The sequence below is a fragment of the Mixophyes fleayi genome, chromosome 3 (assembly GCF_038048845.1).
Source record: "Mixophyes fleayi isolate aMixFle1 chromosome 3, aMixFle1.hap1, whole genome shotgun sequence".
Taxonomy (NCBI): domain Eukaryota; kingdom Metazoa; phylum Chordata; class Amphibia; order Anura; family Limnodynastidae; genus Mixophyes; species Mixophyes fleayi.
In genome coordinates this window covers 16,482,823-16,502,137 of record NC_134404.1, presented here as the reverse complement: position 1 = coordinate 16,502,137, position 19,315 = coordinate 16,482,823, and the positions used below count along the sequence as shown (strand labels likewise).

Below are 19,315 nucleotides of genomic sequence, written 5' to 3'. Positions count from 1 at the left end.
TTACACCGTCATCTCTGAGTCAATCTCAGATTCCAAGCATCGTGACAGATACCGTCTTTCTGTTGATGAGATACTAATCGAGTATAATCTTGCATCACAGTTTAACTTTCACACCAACCTGATTTCCTCAAATGTGCTGTCTATATTGTTAAGAGGCTTCCTGTCTCTCTAACAAGATATACACACAGGTAATGACCCCCTGCCAGACCTTCAGGACAAAGCAGATGTTTGTCACTTCTGAGATGAAAAGACTTACTTAGCATTTCTTGCTATCTGCAAAACAGCCTTCCTCTGACCTGGCACAATACATTACAAATCAATACATTCCCTATACCGAAAGATGCACAATATAAAAAAATATCAGTACATTTTTAATACACAGTATCAAAAAACAGTACATTTGCAATGATGTAAATTAGAGCACTGTGCTAGTAATTTAAATATATTCTTACAATAATTTATTTATAAGTGTTCCATACAGTGCTGTTTCCCAACCCCTGGTCTGGTCAGTGCATATATGCTTCCTAATGGTCTCTACCACAGTATAGGATGTATCGAGTTAATAATAAAATAAACATGAATATTTTTTTTATTACTTGGGTGTTACTGCTGTGAATTACAAGCTTGTTGAGGACTTAAGAAAGATGTTGGGCAATAATAACAGATTGCAGTTTCAGCCCTGCCCTTTTCCTTATAGACCCTGGTATAAATGACAGTCAGATCTGGAATTGAGATTCACACAAGACATCAGACATGAGACCAACTGCTTTCTTGCTTCTCCTGGGGCTGTTCCTGCTATCAGCAGTGACTGCAGGTACGTGACATAGTTTAACTGTTATCATTATTGTATACAAAACAAAAAGACAGTTGTCAGCACTTATCCTTTACACTGCATATCCGTGTGTTTTTAGAAAAATGAAAACATGCGGTATTAGTTGATATTTTGATCAGAACATTTAAGCCTGCATCCCAGCGTCAGGGGCACTTCATTATATGCAGGTCCTACACTGACCTATATGCTTTAAACACCATTAAAATGCAGTTAAAATCAGATGCACTCACCTTCCAGGTATAGGGGTTTATATCTAGCAAGGGCTGGCTAGTGAGCCACACCCAAATGTGCCTTAAATAGACTTGATGGACAGCTGCTATGACAATAAGGCAATATTTTGAAACAAAACCAGAGAAAAAACAAGCCCGCGCTCAGTATATCCCACATTAAATATGGTACCAGCTGCTTGGCAATAAGCCTGCGCTCGGTATATCCCATATGGTATATGGTACCAGCTGCATGGCAATATAAATGTCCATGTATGTATACAAAACAAAAAGACAGTTTACAATGCATATCTGTGTGTGTCTAGCAAAATGAAAACATAGGGGTTTACATCTAGCATAGATATACCGAGCGCAGGCTTATTGCCAAGCAGCTGGTACCATATATAATGTGGGATATATTAAGCGCGGGCTTGTTTTTTCTCTGGTTTTGTTTCAAAATATTGCCTTATTGTCATAGCAGCTGTTCATCAAGCCTATTTAGGGCACATTTAGGTGTGGCTCACTAGCCAGGCCTTGCTAGATGTAAACCCCTATACCTGGGAGGTGAGTGCATCTGATTTTAACTGCATTTTAATGGTGTTTAAAGCATATAGGTCAGTGTAGGACCTGCATATAATGAGGTTATTGCTGTTCTTTCTATTATTATTATTACCCCAGTTTAATATTTTAGATTAGCTCTTTGGATTCACTAGTTGCTCGTTTTGTGTCTGTCAATTAAATAAGTATTCTCATTAAGAGATCAGCAAATTGAGTTTTCAAAATTGAGAGTAGTATTAAGAGAGAAGACAATGTTCCTCCATGTAACATGGAGCAGTAAAACTTGTGAATTGTCAAATAAGAAAACGTATTTCTTCTTTTCAGTCATTTACATCGTTTCTGATTAAATATTATTATTACTATGCATCTATAAAAATACTTACATGCTTATGTTATGGATTCTATTTAATATGTCCTTCTTTATTACAGTACTATATTATATTTTATTAAGATCATAGTATTTGGATAATTGATTACATTGTCTATAACAATTCATTTTCTGTATTCCGACCATGTTTTATGATGGACTTCTATAAATGCTGTGTGTCTATATTGGTGTATACAGAAAGGGGCTGATGCTGAGTTGGGCATATACAGGACATAATTTAAGCGAAGAATGGGCCATGCAAAAAAAAGTGTCCTTACGCCCATATGCTGAGGTGCATGCATTGCACAACGCATCACACTCTGCACTAGTGGCAAATGTTCCACGGTCAGACATACATAAGATGCACTTAAGCCCATGTTTTACAACAACTGTTTTGATAGCGGAATACACATTTGCTATTAAGTGTGAATAAACTCTCCTTCTCTTGAGTGCATGAAAAGTACTTGCTAAAATATACTTGCAAAATCATAATATATACACAAACAATGCAGAAAATCATCAGTCAGCTTTAGTGGTAAATCCACAATAGGCCAATCAGCATTGGCTATATAGTGCTGGCGAACATAATCATCAGCGTGTACATCTATCTCCGTATTAGCACCAAAGGACTCACCTTAGAACTATGAAATCCTTGGCTTGTTTGAGGGTTTTGATGACAATATTTTGTTACGTTTTTCTTATTGGATTGCAATTCTATTCTCTAGCACGTCTTCATTAAGACACTACTATTTTATATTTGAATGAATATTTTATTTTATATTAGAGGAAATCTTTTTCATTTGTGGCAATAAAACTGAGTTCACACTGATTTAATTCTTTTGAAATATGTAGTAAATTTTATTCACAAATTTTATTGCTTATTTTTATTTAGACGATCACAGTGATTTTATGGTGATGCAATAACATACTTGTCTTGTTGCAATATAAGATATTAAGATAATAAGGTAAAATATATTGCATTAGATAGAGCCTTAATAAAACACTGGCTCAGTAACTGACACCGGTATAATCCCGTCCTCCCTCATAGACCAATAGCTGGCACAATACAGAAGCTCACATCCAATCAAGACCAGAAACCATTGTGACAATACGGGTTTTGCCTCTCTGTTGGAGACTTATAGATTGTTAGGAATTTCACTTAACCTGACCATTGGCCAAAGCAGACAATCACCGGCTGTGCCAATTGCTTAGCAACATGGTACCTCTAGCTACAGGATAATAATTGCTGCCTCCAAAACAGGCTACTTCACAGGCATGTTGTTCCTCTGGCTGGATCCCACTGACTGTGCTGGATACACCTGACCTCATACTTAGCATCAGGACTGCTAGGTAGTAGGTAGAGCATTGACTCAGTACAGTAGGTTCAACATAATACAGCTGGGGGATCAAATAGGGATGAAATAGAGTACTAGTACTTATATGTAGGACACAGGAACACAGCAGGTATAGGGGTCTCACAGGAGAGCCGGGGGATGGATGAGAGTGTTAGTCCTTATCTGTAGGATACAGGAACACAGCAGGTATAGGGGTCTCACAGGAGAGCCGGGGGATGGATGAGAGTGTTAGTCCTTATCTGTAGGATACAGGAACACAGCAGGTATAGGGATCTTACAGGAGAGCCGGGGGATGGATGAGAGTGTTAGTCCTTATCTGTAGGATACAGGAACACAGCAGGTATAGGAGTCTCACAGGAGAGCCGGGGGATGGATGAGAGTGTTAGTCCTTATCTGTAGGATACAGGAACACAGCAGGAATAGGGGTCTCACAGGAGAGCCGGTGGATGGATGAGAGTGTTAGTCCTTATCTGTAGGATACAGGAACACAGCAGGTATAGGGGTCTCACAGGAGAGCCGGGGGATGGATGAGAGTGTTAGTCCTTATCTGTAGGATACAGGAACACAGCAGGTATAGGAGTCTCACAGGAGAGCCGGGGGATGGATGAGAGTGTTAGTCCTTATCTGTAGGATACAGGAACACAGCAGGAATAGGGGTCTCACAGGAGAGCCGGTGGATGGATGAGAGTGTTGGTCCTTAAAAGAGCGATTACACACACAAACACTTAATGGAAGTGCATAAGTAATATACTTTAAATGGGTCTTTTGTCCCTCCATATACACCTTCACACACCCATATGCTGGCAGGTGATAATCTAGCCTCTTGTCCCAAATTATTATTTCATCTATTATGAGGATCTGTTCAGCTTATGATCCTACTTTTATATCTCTCATAGAAATTGTTATTTATCCCAAAATGCCACCAAAAAGGAAATACAATTGTGTCCATATATTATGCATTTCCACTCCTTCCATCATCATCATCATTTATTTATTTATAAAGCGCCACTGATTCTGCAGCGCTGTACAAAGAACTCACATCAGTCCCTGCCCCACTGGAGCTTACAGTCTAAATTCCCTAACACACACACACACACACACACACACACACACACACACACACACACACACACACTTTGATAGCAGCCAATTAACCTACCAGTATGTTTTTGGAGTGTGGGAGGAAACCGGAGCACCCGGAGGAAACACACCAAACACAGGGAGAACATACAAACTCCACACAGATAAGGCCATGTCGGGAATCGAACTCATGACCCCAGTGCTGTGAGGCAGAGGACCTTTTTATATCTGCCTCCTTTCAGACGCTTTAAGTGGCAGTCCAACATAGAGCGGAGTTGAGGAACAGCTAGGGTGTGAACACATGGTAATGAGATTAGTCATTACCTCACTGCATGTGCACCAATCTTTCCGATCTTCCATGTGTTAAAATCTTCTGCTATCATAGAAGTGGCAGAAGTCAGATCAACTCCATTTTTGAGCAGAGCTGTGTTGTGTGTCATAACTAAATTTTAAACTGGTGACACTCTACTCCAAAAAAATTGTTACCATGTGTTGTCATGTCATATTTCAGAGGATCTTACTCCCTGCTTAAAGGAACGTGAGCTTGCAAAGAAAAAACCCCAAATAGGAGCTTATGCACCTCAGTGTGATAAAGATGGCAGCTACAGGCCACTGCAGTGTCATGGCAGCACTGGTATGTGTTGGTGCGTCAACACAGACGGTAAAGAGATTGCTGGTACGAGAACCTCACGACACCAAGCCCCTCCAAAATGCAGAGCTACAGGTAAGTCCTTGTCATATAATATATAATTACAGTATTGTTATTATTATTATTATTATTATTATTATTATTTTTAATAAGACAATTAGTGTTTAATCATGGCCATCTTTCAAGTGCACCTCGAGTACAGTGGCCCTTATTGCATAGAGAAGATTGTCACAGATCTGTTTCCACAGAAACAAAACACTATCACTATATAGAAGGTCACCTCCAATCATAAACAGACACTGGTACATCCATCTGATAGATTAGAGGGTCCGCTCTTTAGGACAAATGAAGTCAGCAGATAATATCATCATCATCATCATCATTATCATTTATTTATAGCATACTTGCCTACTCTCCCAGTATGTCCAAGAACAGGCAAGTCTCACACATCCTGTCCCCGACCCGTCTCAATGACGCAATTCATGGCGAATTGTGTCATTTTGGTCCCCCCCCTTCCGCCCTCCCACCAAACCCTTTTTCAGGGATATTCCGAGAGTGCGTCAACATAAAGTAGGCAAGTATGGATAGTAGGCATTGTGCAGAATTTATATGAAGTCATGTTTATTCCTGAAATGTACTTCTTACAAGATTGCACATCACAGTGAGACAGTCATGATAAACCAAGGTGGAACATAAGAATGTGCACCATTTACATGGGGCTTAATGGCCTTTATTATACAATTTGTATACATAGTTTGTCAGGGGTAATCCAGCTCCTTGCCCCTTTAACCAATCCAAAATCTGCCCTGTGAACCAGCCTGGACTATGTTGAACAGTTTTGGTGATGTGGGGCTCATCCCCCTCTCTATCCTGGTGCTACTAAGTTGGAGGCCACCTGATCCCCACTGGACCACGAGGTTAAGATGAAACATTTATATTATGTAAATACCCTTTTTTTCCAAATCAAACACATTTAGAATACATCTTAATATTAGGCACACAGCACCGGGAGTTATCCCACTCTGTGCCCCAATGCCAGACATTTGCCCATTCAGCGAAGCAGCACCACACGGTGAATGTATGGGAAATAGGGGAACCAGTTACTCACGTGGAAGACTATTCCACTTGTCTGCAACCTTTTCACCTTCATCATATGGTTTGAAAATGTCTGCTTTATAGAAAGAAATAATATAATATACTGGGCATATTTAGTCAAGTGTTAACACTTCCGATATATTCTTCATCTCAGTAATACACACTGTTTATAATATAATTGCATAAGAAGGGAGTACTTGCTCTTTAGCTTCCAAAATACATCTGCAATACTAATAAATAATCAGAAGTATTATTATAAAGATGTTGCAGTCATAGACAATTGTCCAGTGCTAGAGAGATTTAAATTAATATTCCCTGTTCAAAACTAAAATGAATTCTAATGAGTCTGGTCCCATGTATGTAGTGGCTGTAATCTACCGACAATACAAGTTTTCTGATATTCTAAGATATCACCGTTTCCTTCCGCTGTCTTGTGCCCTGAGCAGTAATCTAGCTGTGGACTATATATGCAGTACCTTATACCATCCTAAAATCCCAACAATCTGCTGGTCCCTTTACTCCCCCACACTTCATTTAAACAATCCCATGAAAGTGGCAGAGAATCCTAATTGTGTTAACACAACACATAATGCCCCCTACTGCAGAGAAAAATCTTGATTAATTTTGCTCTCTAGGCGACAAGTTTTGGAAAAGCAGGTACAGTGTTACATTGACATCTTTTTCCCTAATTTTGAGAGAGGACAGTCCCCACAATGATCTACGAGGTATTCACCTCAAAGACAAATGGTTGATTAGCGTCAGGATGTGGCAACACAGAAGTGGTTTGGAAAGTCTTCTTTAGTTGACAAAAACCCTGTTGTACCGAAGATGTACACAGGAAAACGGGCACCCTTGCGTTTAGAGCCAAGATAAATGCAATTATTTTAAAATAATTTCGTTGGAATCTCAGATAATATTTGGACAATCCTATAAATTGCTGTTTTGTTTGTATATATGTGGTGCTTGTCCAGACTCCTATCGCCTGATCCTGGATGGCTGGATCTTTACTTTTTCAGGGAATATAATGTACCCAAGGTGTAATGCTCCGGTCCCGCAAATGGGTACCTGTCTCATTACCTGCAACTCATTGATCTGGAAACTGCCATGTTTCAGCGTCAGACTCTAATCATTTATTCAGCTACTATCAGATCTGCGCAGGTGCTAGTCTATTGCACTTCAGGGCCTCCTCCCTCTCTTCTTTGGCTAAGTGTTATTGGAGTACTATTTAAACCTCCTGGATTCGCTTGTCTGACGCCTGTTCTTCAAGCTCACTGCCTACAGCCTGTGGTTCTGGTTCCTGTTCTCCTTGTGGTTTGCGTGCACTCCAGTCTGTTCTCAGCTCGTGGCCATGTTGATCTATCGCTGCTCCAGTACTTTTATTACCATCTCCAGTGTACTTCATCGTGACAGTTCTGGTTCTCTCATCGTTACCACTCAAAGCCGCTACTATGCCTGTCACTCATCAGCTGTTATTCCGAGTTACCTACGCTATTCCAGTCTGCTCTCAGTTCGTGGCCTATGTTGAACTATCACTGCTCCAGTACTTCTATTACCATCTTCAGAGTACTTCATTGTGACAGCCTCAGTTCTCTCGCTGCTGTCTCTCTTAGCCGCTACTATGCCTGTCACTCATCAGCTGTTGTCCTGAGTTACCTCCGCTAATTCAGTTTTCTCTCAGCTCATGCCCAGTTTTGAACTACCTCTGTTCCAGTACCTCCACTATCTACTCCTGAGTACACCATTGTGACAGCAACTGTTCTCTCACTGCTACCCGCAGAGCACCTTATCTTCTAGTGACTCATCTTCTGCTGACCATCAGCATATATTGCCATTGTTACTGTATCTATACCACTTACCTGTGGGTTCCATCATTTCTTCCTGCATCACCTGGCTCCTCCACATCATTCTGCTGTTCACTCACTCGTGGGACCGCAACCTGCAGGTTTGGTGCCATACTTCCTTGCGGGGGTTCCTGGTAAAAAACACCTACCTGCTAGACTCCACGCCCGCGGGTGGGCCTAGCAATGTTCAGCAGATCCTAGGGATCTATTTCCAGTAATCCAACCGTGACACAAGGATTTTGTCAACCTTAAACATGCACTTTTCTAGTTTTGCATAAAGTTTGTGTTCTTAAGCATTTAAAAACAGCGCTAATGTGCTGTCTAAGTTCTGAGTATTTGTGAATATATAAGAATGTCATCAAGGCAGATCACTATATACCGATTCAGACTACATAATTCTCACAATGTTGAAAGGTAGCTGGGGTGTTAGCTAGTCCCACCAGCATAAGTAGGTGCCTGTAGTGAATAGAGGAAGTCATTTTCCATTCATCCCCAGGGAGTATTTGCACCAAATCATAGGCCCCTCTTAAGTCTAGCTTAGTAAATATTTTCACCATAGAATTCCTCAACAACTCCGGATCAATCTGTATCAATTTCACACTGTGATTAAATTTAGAGTTATTTGGTCAGATATGAATGAAGACCTCCATCTACTCGTGCCCAGAGATGATATGAGCTCCAGCTGTCACGTTAGATGGGCAGAAAAAACAATTCTTTACATTATCATCAATATTTATTTGGATGGTATTTAACTGTGGTTCCGACAAGCAGTAAAGTCACCCGAATGGAATTTGGGTTACATGTAGCAAATCAATGCAGCAGTTACAAGATTGGTGAGGGGGCATCAACTCAGGTTATTTTTTATCAAATAAATCTTGATACTTTTAAAAATGCTCCAGGTTGCTACATATAATGCACACTCTGTTTTTGCTGCTGTGAGTGATTAGGTATTGTTGGAGGTAGTGAGCTGTACTGAAGGTTATTATTTTTCCAACCCAATTGATTGTTAGATATGACCTAACTAGCCAGAGTATCATGAAAACTACAGGAAACTTTGGAGATTGGACCACATCTAGACTCTAGACTGAGCATTTAAAAATGTCTCATGGATGTATCTAAAAGGAGAGGTATGGCTCCAACAGACACAGGCCCAGAAGCAGTAGATAAGCTGCTGATCAAGTGGAATAAACTTGGTCTTTTGCATTGTATGTATTTTGTGTTGTTAAATAAAGTCTCTATCAATGAAATTGCCCATAGACCCAGACTCTTCCAGGGAATCCAGATAGATATCTACTCAATCACAACAGCAAGGAATCTGCCGGGGGGACTCAAATTGTTAATCCAGAGATGTCTAGAAATAGCTTTCCTCTGGTGAGGACAGTGCGTAAATCACTGAGGCTGCCCATCTGCATGAGTTCTGGTTCTGATTCATGTAACTTAAGACTAGTATTTGGCAGGTAATGCCAGAGAAACAAAGAAGTAACAGACCGTTGATCTCCTCCTTGGGAAGTACAGTGAAGCAGTTGTCAATAGTAAAGCAGTGGACCATGAATTCCTTTGTCATTGATGTAATTCTGTATTAAGCTAGAGGGGACTGCTTCTACCGTAGCTGTCCGGTATGGATCATCAAAACCCCATCCAATACATACAGCAGTAGAATTCAGAAACGCAATTTTCGTTCTGTGGGCAAAGTTCGAGAACATCACAAAGGCAGAATGAGGTGAAAATTTGAAAAACAATTTTCAAATGTAACTCGTATCTCCTCTGGAGTAAATGCAACAGCAAATACAAGTGGAACCATGGAAGAGTATAAATGTTATATTGTGTAAACATAACCTTCATTCTAATTTAGACTTAAATAAATAAATGTCTCATTTGTAAATAACATAAAATGAGAAGATTACATAAAAAAACTTACATTCAAAGATAAAATAAACAGATTTATCTATTTAAAGTATACAATTATAATCAATGTAATCATAATTGGCAGGATAACATCCACCCTAATAGGATCACTGTGCAGCCTAATGGTTCCAGTGTACAATATAATACCCAGGACAGCTGGGGGATGGATGAGAGTGTTAGTCCTTATCTGTAGGACAGAGGAATACAGCAGGTATAGGGGTCTTACAGGACAGCCAGGGGGATGGATGAGAGTTAGTCCTTTAAAGAGCGATTACACACACTAACTCTTAATGGAAGTGTATAAGTAATATACTTTACATGGGTCTTTTGTCCCTCCATATACACTTTTACAAACCCACATGCTGGCAGGGGATAATCTAGCCTCTTGTCCCAAATTATTATTTCATCTATTATGAGGATCTGTTCATCTTATGATCCTACTTTTTATATTTCTCAATTTGCTGGGTGAAGTGGTCTCTTCCCCTTCTCCACCATGTGTGAAATAAGTCAGAGTTGAGAGTTTTAATCTTAAATCTTCTTCCCAAACTCAGTTTCAGAACATTGCCCACAAAGCCTCGTGCCCCCTCTGTGCCAAAGTCAGCAGCAAAAGTTCGAAAAACCAACTCTTGGACTGCAATCCTACACTGCTGCATCCAGAGCTCGTGTTCCTTGCTCCTTTAGGATTCCATCCTTAGAACCCTTCTGGCACTTCCAGAAGGAGCTGTTGTAGCCCAAAGATTGCTGGATCCATCTTTACGCTCGCTCTCACAGGGTTTTCACAAACCTGCCTGGAGCTTGCTGTGTGAGGTCCATGAGATACTCTCATTATCTTCCCTCAGTGACTGGTTGTGGCAGCCTCCTTCCATCGGTCATTAACTGTCCCTGATAAGCCCCCTCGACCTTCAGATACCAATTTCTGATGTTATATAGAAACTCATCATAACGTTCGATCAGAAGAAATTGCTATTTATACCAAAATGCCACCAAAAAGGAAATACAATTGTGTCTATATATTAAGGCAAACATCTGTGCATTTCCACTCTGTCCTTCATATTTGCATAGTTTCAGCCGCCTTAAGGGGCAGTCTACCAAGGAGCGGGAGTTGAGGAATAGCTAAGGTGTGTACACATGGTAATGACATTAGTCATTACCATACTGCATGTGCACCAATGTTTCCGATCTTCTATCATCATAATTTATTTATATAGTGCCACTATTCCCACTGTGTTCTACTCTCTATAAACCCCAATTGGGCAGGGACTAATGTGAGTGAGTTCTCTACTCACTCACATCAGTCCATGCCCCATTGGGGCTTGCAGTCTAAATTCCCTAACGCACACACACAAATACAGACAGACACACAGACTAGGGTCAATTTGTTAGCAGCCAATTAACCTACCAGTATGTTTTTGGAGTGTGGGAGGAAACCGGTGCACCCGGAGGAAACCCACGCAAACACAGGGAGAACATAAAAACTCCTCACAGATAAGGCCTTGGTCGGGAATTGAACTCATGAACCCAGTGCTGTGAGGCAGAAGTGCTAACCACTGAGCCACTGTGCTGCCCATACCAATCTTTCCGAACTTCTATATGTTAAAATCTTCTGCTACCATAGAAGTGACAGAAGTCAGATCAAATCCATTTTTGAACAGAGCTGTGTTGTATGTCACAACTAAACTTTAAACATGGTGCCACTCTGCTCCAATAAAATGTTACCATGTGTTGTCATCTCGTGTTTCAGAGCATCTTACTCCCTGCTTAAAGGAACGTGAGCTTGCAAAGAAAAAACCCCAAATAGGAGCTTATGTACCTCAGTGTGATAAAGATGGCAGCTACAGGCCACTGCAGTGTCATGGCAGCACTGGTATGTGCTGGTGCGTCAACAGAGACGGTAAAGAGATTGCTGGTACGAGAACCTCACCACGCCAAGGCCCCCCAAAATGCAGAGCTCCAGGTAAGACTTTGTCATATAATATATAATTGCATCATCCCACAATACACTGTGTGCTGAAGATGCATTATTATTATTATTATTATTGTGACCCCTAAGTTGGAGCAACAATGGTGTACTAAGATATTAAAATACATCAATAATTTTGGTTTTGAATAAATAAAACCAAATATTATCCGTATCTCCAGATATGAGTGACAGCCTAATAATTTAAACATAAAATCCAGTATGGTTTATTGAAAAACGTGAATAATAACACATAAAACAAGTCCTGATAAAAAAATCAACCAGATTCTTATCAACCCTAAATACCATAATAACCATGTATAGTCCAGATAAAATCCCATATAATTCTACATAATTGTGCATATAAATTATACATATATAATGGCTACAACCCGTTAAAATTGAGGGAAATGACCAAGAGATAGGTTTAGCCACGTGTGCAGGAAATTATTGAGTAAATCAAAATCCAATATGTAGTCACAGAGATAGTAACAGTCCACCGAAAGGTATTCCAATAAAAATGAATAGCAATATATTATGATGTGTAAATCATAATCCTCTCCATCTGGGAGAAAGGAACAAAAGAATACACTATATGGTCCTGACCAGTGTTTGTATTGATGTGGTTAACGGATTTCCGTCTCCAATGGTGTCAGCTGTATTAAATTAGATAGAAAAGGTCATTCAACTGTGTGTAGATACCTGCTGTGTGCTGATGATGGCCGGGTACCCAGCAATTCCTCATACCGGGTGTGTGCAGCGGCAAGACGGAGTTCGGCATTTCAGAAGTAGGAAGACGCTTGCGTTCCACTATGGACTGCAAACGTCACCTCCGGCACTCGTGTAAAGTGAATATAATGTCAAAAAGATGTGTTCAACGCGTTTCGTCTGGATAAAATGAATAAATCCAACTATTTGAAGTATAAAATTATAATTAATACAATCATAATTGTAAGGGTAACTTTCTCAATGTCCACCCTAATGGTATCACTGTGCAGCCTAATTGTTTCAGTGTACAATATAATACCCAAGATAGCCGGGGGATGGATGAGAGTGTTAGTCCTTATTTGTAGGATACAGGAATACAGCAGATATAGGGGTCTCACAGGAGAGCTGGGGGGATGGATGAGAGTATTAGTCCTTAAAAGAGCGATATCACACAGTACACTTAATAGAAGTACATAAGTAATATACTTTACATGGGTCTTTTGTCCCTCCATATACACTTTAACACACCCACATGCTGGCAAGTGATAATCTAGCCTATTGTCCCAAAGTATTATTTCATCTATTATGAGGATCTGTTCAGCTTATGATCCTACTTTTTATATCACTCATTTGCTGGGTGAAGTGGTCTCTTCCTCTTCTCCACCATGTATCAAATAAGTCTGAGCTAAGAATTTTAATCTTTAAATCTTTAGATCTTCTTCCCAAACTCAGTTTCATGACATTGCCCGCGGTGCCTCGTGTTTTCCCTATGCCAAAGTCAGCAGCAATGGTTAGGAACTCGACTCTGGGGCTGCAATCCTACTCGCTGCATCCAGAGCTCTGGTTCTTTGCTCAATAGAATTACGTCCTTAGAACCATTCTGGCACTTCCAGAAGGATCTGTTGTAGCCCAAACAGTGCTGGATCCATCTTTACTCTCGCTCCCACAGGGTTTCTGCAAACCTGCCTGTAGCTTGCTGTGTGAGGTCCCTGAGATACCCTCATTACCTTCACTCAGCGACAGGTTGTGGCAGCCTCCTTCCATCGGTCAGTAATCATCACTGATAAGCCCCCTTAACCTTCAGATACCAATTACTGAAATTATACAGAAACTCATCTATAAGGAACAGGCAATAAAACTTCCCCTGTTACCTTCAGAGAATGATCTGAAGTAATTTAGAAACTGATCAGTAGAAATTATTATTTTTCCCAAATGTCACCAAAAAGGAAATAAAATTGTGTCTATATATTATGGCAAATATCTGCACATTTCTACTCCTTCCTTCATATTTGCATCCTTTCAGCCGCTTTAAGTGGCAGTCCACCATGAAGCGGGAGTTGTGGGATAGCCAGGGTGTGTACACTTGGTAATGACATTAGTCATTACCATACAGCATGTGCACCAATCTTTCCAATCTTCCAAGTGTTAAAATCTTCTGCTTCCATAGAAGTGTCAGAAGTCAGCTCAGCTTCATTTTTGAGCAGAGCTGTGTTGTGTGTCATAACTTAATTTGAAACATGGTGCCACTCTGCTCCAAAAAATGTTACCATGTGTTGTCATGTCGTGTTTCAGAGAATCTTACTCCCTGCTTAAAGGAACGTGAGCTTGCAAAGAAAAAACCCCTAATAGGAGCTTATGTACCTCAGTGTGATAAAGATGGCAACTACAGGCCACTGCAGTGTCATGGCAGCACTGGTATGTGTTGGTGCATCAACACAGATGGTAAAGAGATTGCTGGTACGAGAACCTCACCACGCCAAGGCCCCCCAAAATGCAGAGCTCCAGGTAAGACTTTGTCATATAATATATAATTGCATTATCCCACAATACACTGTGTGCTGTAGATGCAGTATTATTATTATTATTATTTATTATTATTATTATTATTATTATGACAATTAGTGTTTAATCATGGCCATCTTTAAATTATACCTTGATTACTCAGGTCCTTATTGCATATAGAAGATCATCACAGATCAGCAGCAGATACCTGTACATCTCCTTTTTCCCACAGAAAATAAACACTATTACCATATAGAAGCTCATATCCAATCATAAACAGACACTGGTACATCCATCTGATAGATTAGAGGGTCAGCTCTGTAGGACACAAGAAGTCAGCAGATAATATGAAGAGTGGTGTTTATTGCTGAAATGTAGTTCTTACAAGAGCTGGTAACATCACAGTGAGGCAGTGATGATAAACCTAGGTGGAATATAAGACTTTGCACCATTTACTTGGGGCTCATCGGCCTTTTTTATTCAATTTTTATACACAGGTTGTCAGATATAATCCAGCTCTTTGCCCTTTTCACAATCAAATATCTGCCTGGACTTTGTTGAACAGTTTTACATTGTTCTCATTGGTAGTGTGGGGCTCATCCCCCTCTCTACCCTGTTGCCACTAAGTTGGAGGCAACCAGATCTCCCCTGGATCACGATGTTAAGATAAAACATTTATATTATTTATATTTTTTTCATCAAACACATTTAGAATACATCTTAATATTAGGCTCACAGCCCCGGGAGTTATACCATTCTGTGCCCCAGTGCCAGACATTTGCCCATTCAGCAAAGCAGCCTCACACTGTAAATGTATGGGAAATGGGGGAGCCAGTTACTCACATGGAAGCCTTCTGCACTGATTTGTAACCTTAGCATATTCTTATCATATAGTTTGAAAATGTCTGCTTTATACAAAGAATTAGGATAACATACTGGGAAGATTTAGTAAAGTATTAACACTTTTGATTTATTATTATTTATCTCAGAAATACAGTGTTTATAATATAATTGCATAAGAGGGGATTACTTGTTCTTTAACTTACAAAATATATCTACCAGATAAATAAATATTCAGAATTATTATTATAAAGATGTTGCTGTCATAGACAATTGTCCAGTGCTAGAAAGTAGAGATGGGCGGGCTCGGTTTCCTGAAAACCAAGCCCACCCGAACTTATGGGATCTTTCACGCTTTGTTGATTCCAAAACGAGGCTAAATGTCATCGTGATGTTGTCAGATCTCGGGAGTTTTGGAATCTATAAATACTGCTATTGAATGGGCTGTGTGTGTGGCAATGTTGGTCAGAGGGTTCTTGCCTTGTGTTAGCTGTGTAGAGGGTGGTAATAGGGTAATCTGGGGAGATTAAGATGGTGGTTGAGGAATATCATAAGCTTGTCTGAAGAGGTGGGTTTTCAGAGAACACTTGAAGGTTTGAAGACTAGAGGAAAGTCTTACTGTGCAAGGGAGGGAATTCCACAAAGTGGGTGCAGCCCTGAAAAAGTCCTGTAATCGAGAATGGGAGGATATGATGAGAGTGGAAGAGAGACGCAGATCTTGTGCAGAGCGGAGGTGTCGAGTTGGGAGATATTTTGAGACAAGTGACGAAATGTATGTTGGTGCGATTTTGTTGATGGCCTTGTATGTTAGTAGAAGAGTTTTATATTGGATTTGTTGAAATACAGGCAGCCAATGTAGAGACTGACAGAGTGGCTCAGCAGAGGAATAATGGTTTGTAAGGAAAATCAATCTAGCCACGGTATGCAAAATAGATTGTAGGGGTTCAAGTCTGACTTTGGGAAGACCAGTAAGGAGGGAATTGCAATAGTCAATGCGGGAGATGATGAATGCATGAATTAATTTTTTTGCGATGTCTTGTGTGAGATATGTGTGTATTCTGGAAATGTTCTTTAGGTGTATGTAACATGATTTAGATATAGAGTTGATGTGGGGAATAAATGACAGTTGTGAGTCAAGAATTACACCTAGGCAACGAGCTTGCGGGGTTGGATTTATGGTCATGTTATCAACAGAAATAGAAATGCCATGCAGGAAGCTACTGTTTTTGGGGGGGAATATTATTAATTCAGTTTTTGAAAGATTGAGTTTGAGTTGGCGAGAAGACATCCAAGATGAAATGGCAGAATGACAGTCAGTAACGCGAGACAACACAGATGGTGAAAGATCAGGAGAGGATAGATACATTTGTGTATCATCCGCATAGAGATGATGCTGAAATCCAAAGGAGCTTATTAGTTTTCCAAGAGAAGCGGTGTAGATAGAGAATAGCAGAGGACCTAGGACTGAGCCTTGTGGTACTCCAACTGATAAGGGAAGCGGAGCAGAGGTGAATCCAGAGAAATTAACACTGAAAGAGCGATTAGATTGGTAGGATGAGAACCAGGATAGGATAGTACCTTCAAGACCTAGGGATTGTAGCGTTTGTATGAGGAGAGTGGTCAACAGTGTCAAATGCAGCAGAGAGATCCAGGAGAATTAGAAGAGCGTAATGGTTATTATTTTTTGCTGTGATCAAATCATTGACAACCTTGGTCAGCACAGTCTCTGTGGAGTGTTGAGAGCGAAAGCGTGACTGAAGAGGATCCAATAGGTTGTTTGCTGTAAGAAAGTGTGTGAGGCGAGTGTAGGCAATTCTCTCGAAGCTCGGAGGGGCATGAGAGCTGGGAGATGGGGTGGTAATTTGTGAGAAAGTTATGGCCAAAATTCTGTTTTTTTTAAATGGGAGTAATCACTGCATGCTTGAATAGTGATGGAAAAATACCAATAGAAAGCAATAGATTACAGATTTTAGTTAGAGGGGTAATGAGCACAGGAGACAGGGACCTACCAATTTGTAAGGGAATGGGATCAAGAGGACAGGAGGTAGAGTAGAAGGATGAGAAGAGAGTAGAAACTTCCTCTTCATTTGTGGGATCAAATGAAGAGAGAGTGTCGGAGGGTTCTACAAAGGAATTGAGCTGATTGTTCAACAAAGCTCCATTGCTAATTGTCATTGGTGAAATCCAAATATACAAGTCTTTGCAGGCTTTTTTTCTGAATTTGCACCAATAAGTGTAGTGCTATATACACCCAAAGACAAGAGCTGCATTGCTCAATTTGTCATTGCTGAAATACAAATCTAATATACTAGTCCTTGCAGGCTTTTTTCTGAATTTGCACCATTAAGTGTAAGGTGTTATCCAAATGGATTCACAGCAGTACACAGAAGAGCAGGAGCAACAAGCTGCTGCTTCAACCAGTCCTGATGATGATAATCCCTGTATGTCATCTGGTAAAGCCTATGTGAAAGTACAAAGTCTTTTTAAGTCAGGGAAAAAAACATAAAAAAACCACCTTTTACTGTGGTGAAGAAAAGTTATCTGCCGGAAAAAAAAAAATTGCCAACATGCCATTCTACACATGCAGTGGCAAAGAAAGAATGAGGCCTTCGCCTTTCTCTATGAGTGCGAGATCTAAAATTATTACTGAGTCATCTTCTTGTAAGGTCACTCGTAGCCAAGCAAGTCCAAGTAATTCCGACTCCAAAAGTGGTGCACAAATACTGTTTCATGTAAAAGCCGCACTGGAAGAAAACCGTAAGCCATTAGAGGAAAATGTCTGCTCAGATTCAGAAATGACACCAATCCATTAGGAGAGTCCATGCATGAGTGCTATGTGTTATTGTGACCATTCAGATAATGTATCCATAAAGAAGGCCCCTTTCAGCATTTCTGCTGATGTGTGCCTGAACAGCCCGAGTGTAGCCGGTGATACACCAATTGAGGATGCCACTTTGGAATTGAAACAGGATGAGGGGGATATTTGTGTAGCTGACGAGGGTGATAATGAGGATGTTGATGAGGATGATGTTGATCGTGTAAGTCCTGCACCGTTGGAAGCAGTTTTGACACATGATAAGAAGAAGGCCATTGTCATGCCTGGACCTAAAACCAAAAAAGCCACTTCTTATGTGTGGAATTATTTCTATCCAAATCCTGACAACAGTTGTCTAGTTTATGCAAAGCCACAGTCAATCGAGGGAGGGACCTTAACCATCTAGGAACCTCATCCATGTTACACCATTTGACACGAGTTCATGGCAAGGTATTGGGAAAATCAGTAAGTTATAGTAAAAAAATAACAACAAGCAGCCAATCATCAGGACCCTTCTCTCACCTTCATCCCGACGCCTGCAATCTACACCCACAACACCGTCCTCATCAATATCCTCAGTAGCGATCGGAGTTAGTCCCGCATCCAAGTTGGTAAGGCTAGATGACTCTTCCACTATTCTGGATTCCTCAGAAGAATTCTTGAGCGTTCGTCCTGCTGCTGCTGCTGTTGCTGCTGCCGGGTGTGAATCTTCATCCCAGAAGCAGACCAAGAAGAAGACTACTAGTAGTTTACAACAATTGACTGTTAAACAATCCTTTGCATGAGGAAGCAAGTATGAAAGCTGTCACCCAGTGGCAAAGCGGATCACAGACGGCCATGGCGACTATGCTAGTATTATATCTTTATCCAATATCCACTATTATTGCAGCTGGTTTTAGACAGTTACTTGAGGTCTTGTGTCCCTGTTACCAAATTCCATCACGACACCACTTCAGTAGAAAAGCTATTCTTCACCTCTACCAGAAAGTCCGTAAAAATGTTATTATTGGGCTGCAAAATGCCATTCTGCCCACTGTACACTTAACCACAGATATGTGGACAAGCAGAGCTGGGCAAACTAAAGATTATATGACCTTGACAGCCCACTGGATTGATGATTCGCCTTCGCCATCAGGAACAGCAGCAGCATGTACCCAAGTACGTCACATTTGTCAGAGGCAGGCTACTCTGTGTATCAGCGGCTTCACTAAGAGGCATACAGCTGACAATCTGTTACAAAAACTAAGGGATGTCATTGCAACATGGCTTATCCCACTTGGACTCTCCTCAGGATATGTCATTTCTGATAATGCCACTAATATTGT

The 19,315-nt window shown here is 40.5% G+C and overlaps 1 protein-coding gene across 1 annotated transcript in view; it reads left to right on the top strand.

Annotated features, from left to right (window-relative positions):
• Window positions 1-19,315, top strand: part of LOC142143079 (equistatin-like) — a 50,790-nt gene that overhangs the window by 23,807 nt on the left and 7,668 nt on the right. The window contains exons 2-5 of the mRNA XM_075200794.1: window positions 698-814; window positions 4,910-5,122; window positions 11,630-11,842; window positions 14,126-14,338. Coding sequence (XP_075056895.1) covers window positions 754-814; window positions 4,910-5,122; window positions 11,630-11,842; window positions 14,126-14,338 — 700 coding nt within the window. The 5' untranslated portion in view covers window positions 698-753. The remainder of the gene's footprint in view (window positions 1-697; window positions 815-4,909; window positions 5,123-11,629; window positions 11,843-14,125; window positions 14,339-19,315) is intronic.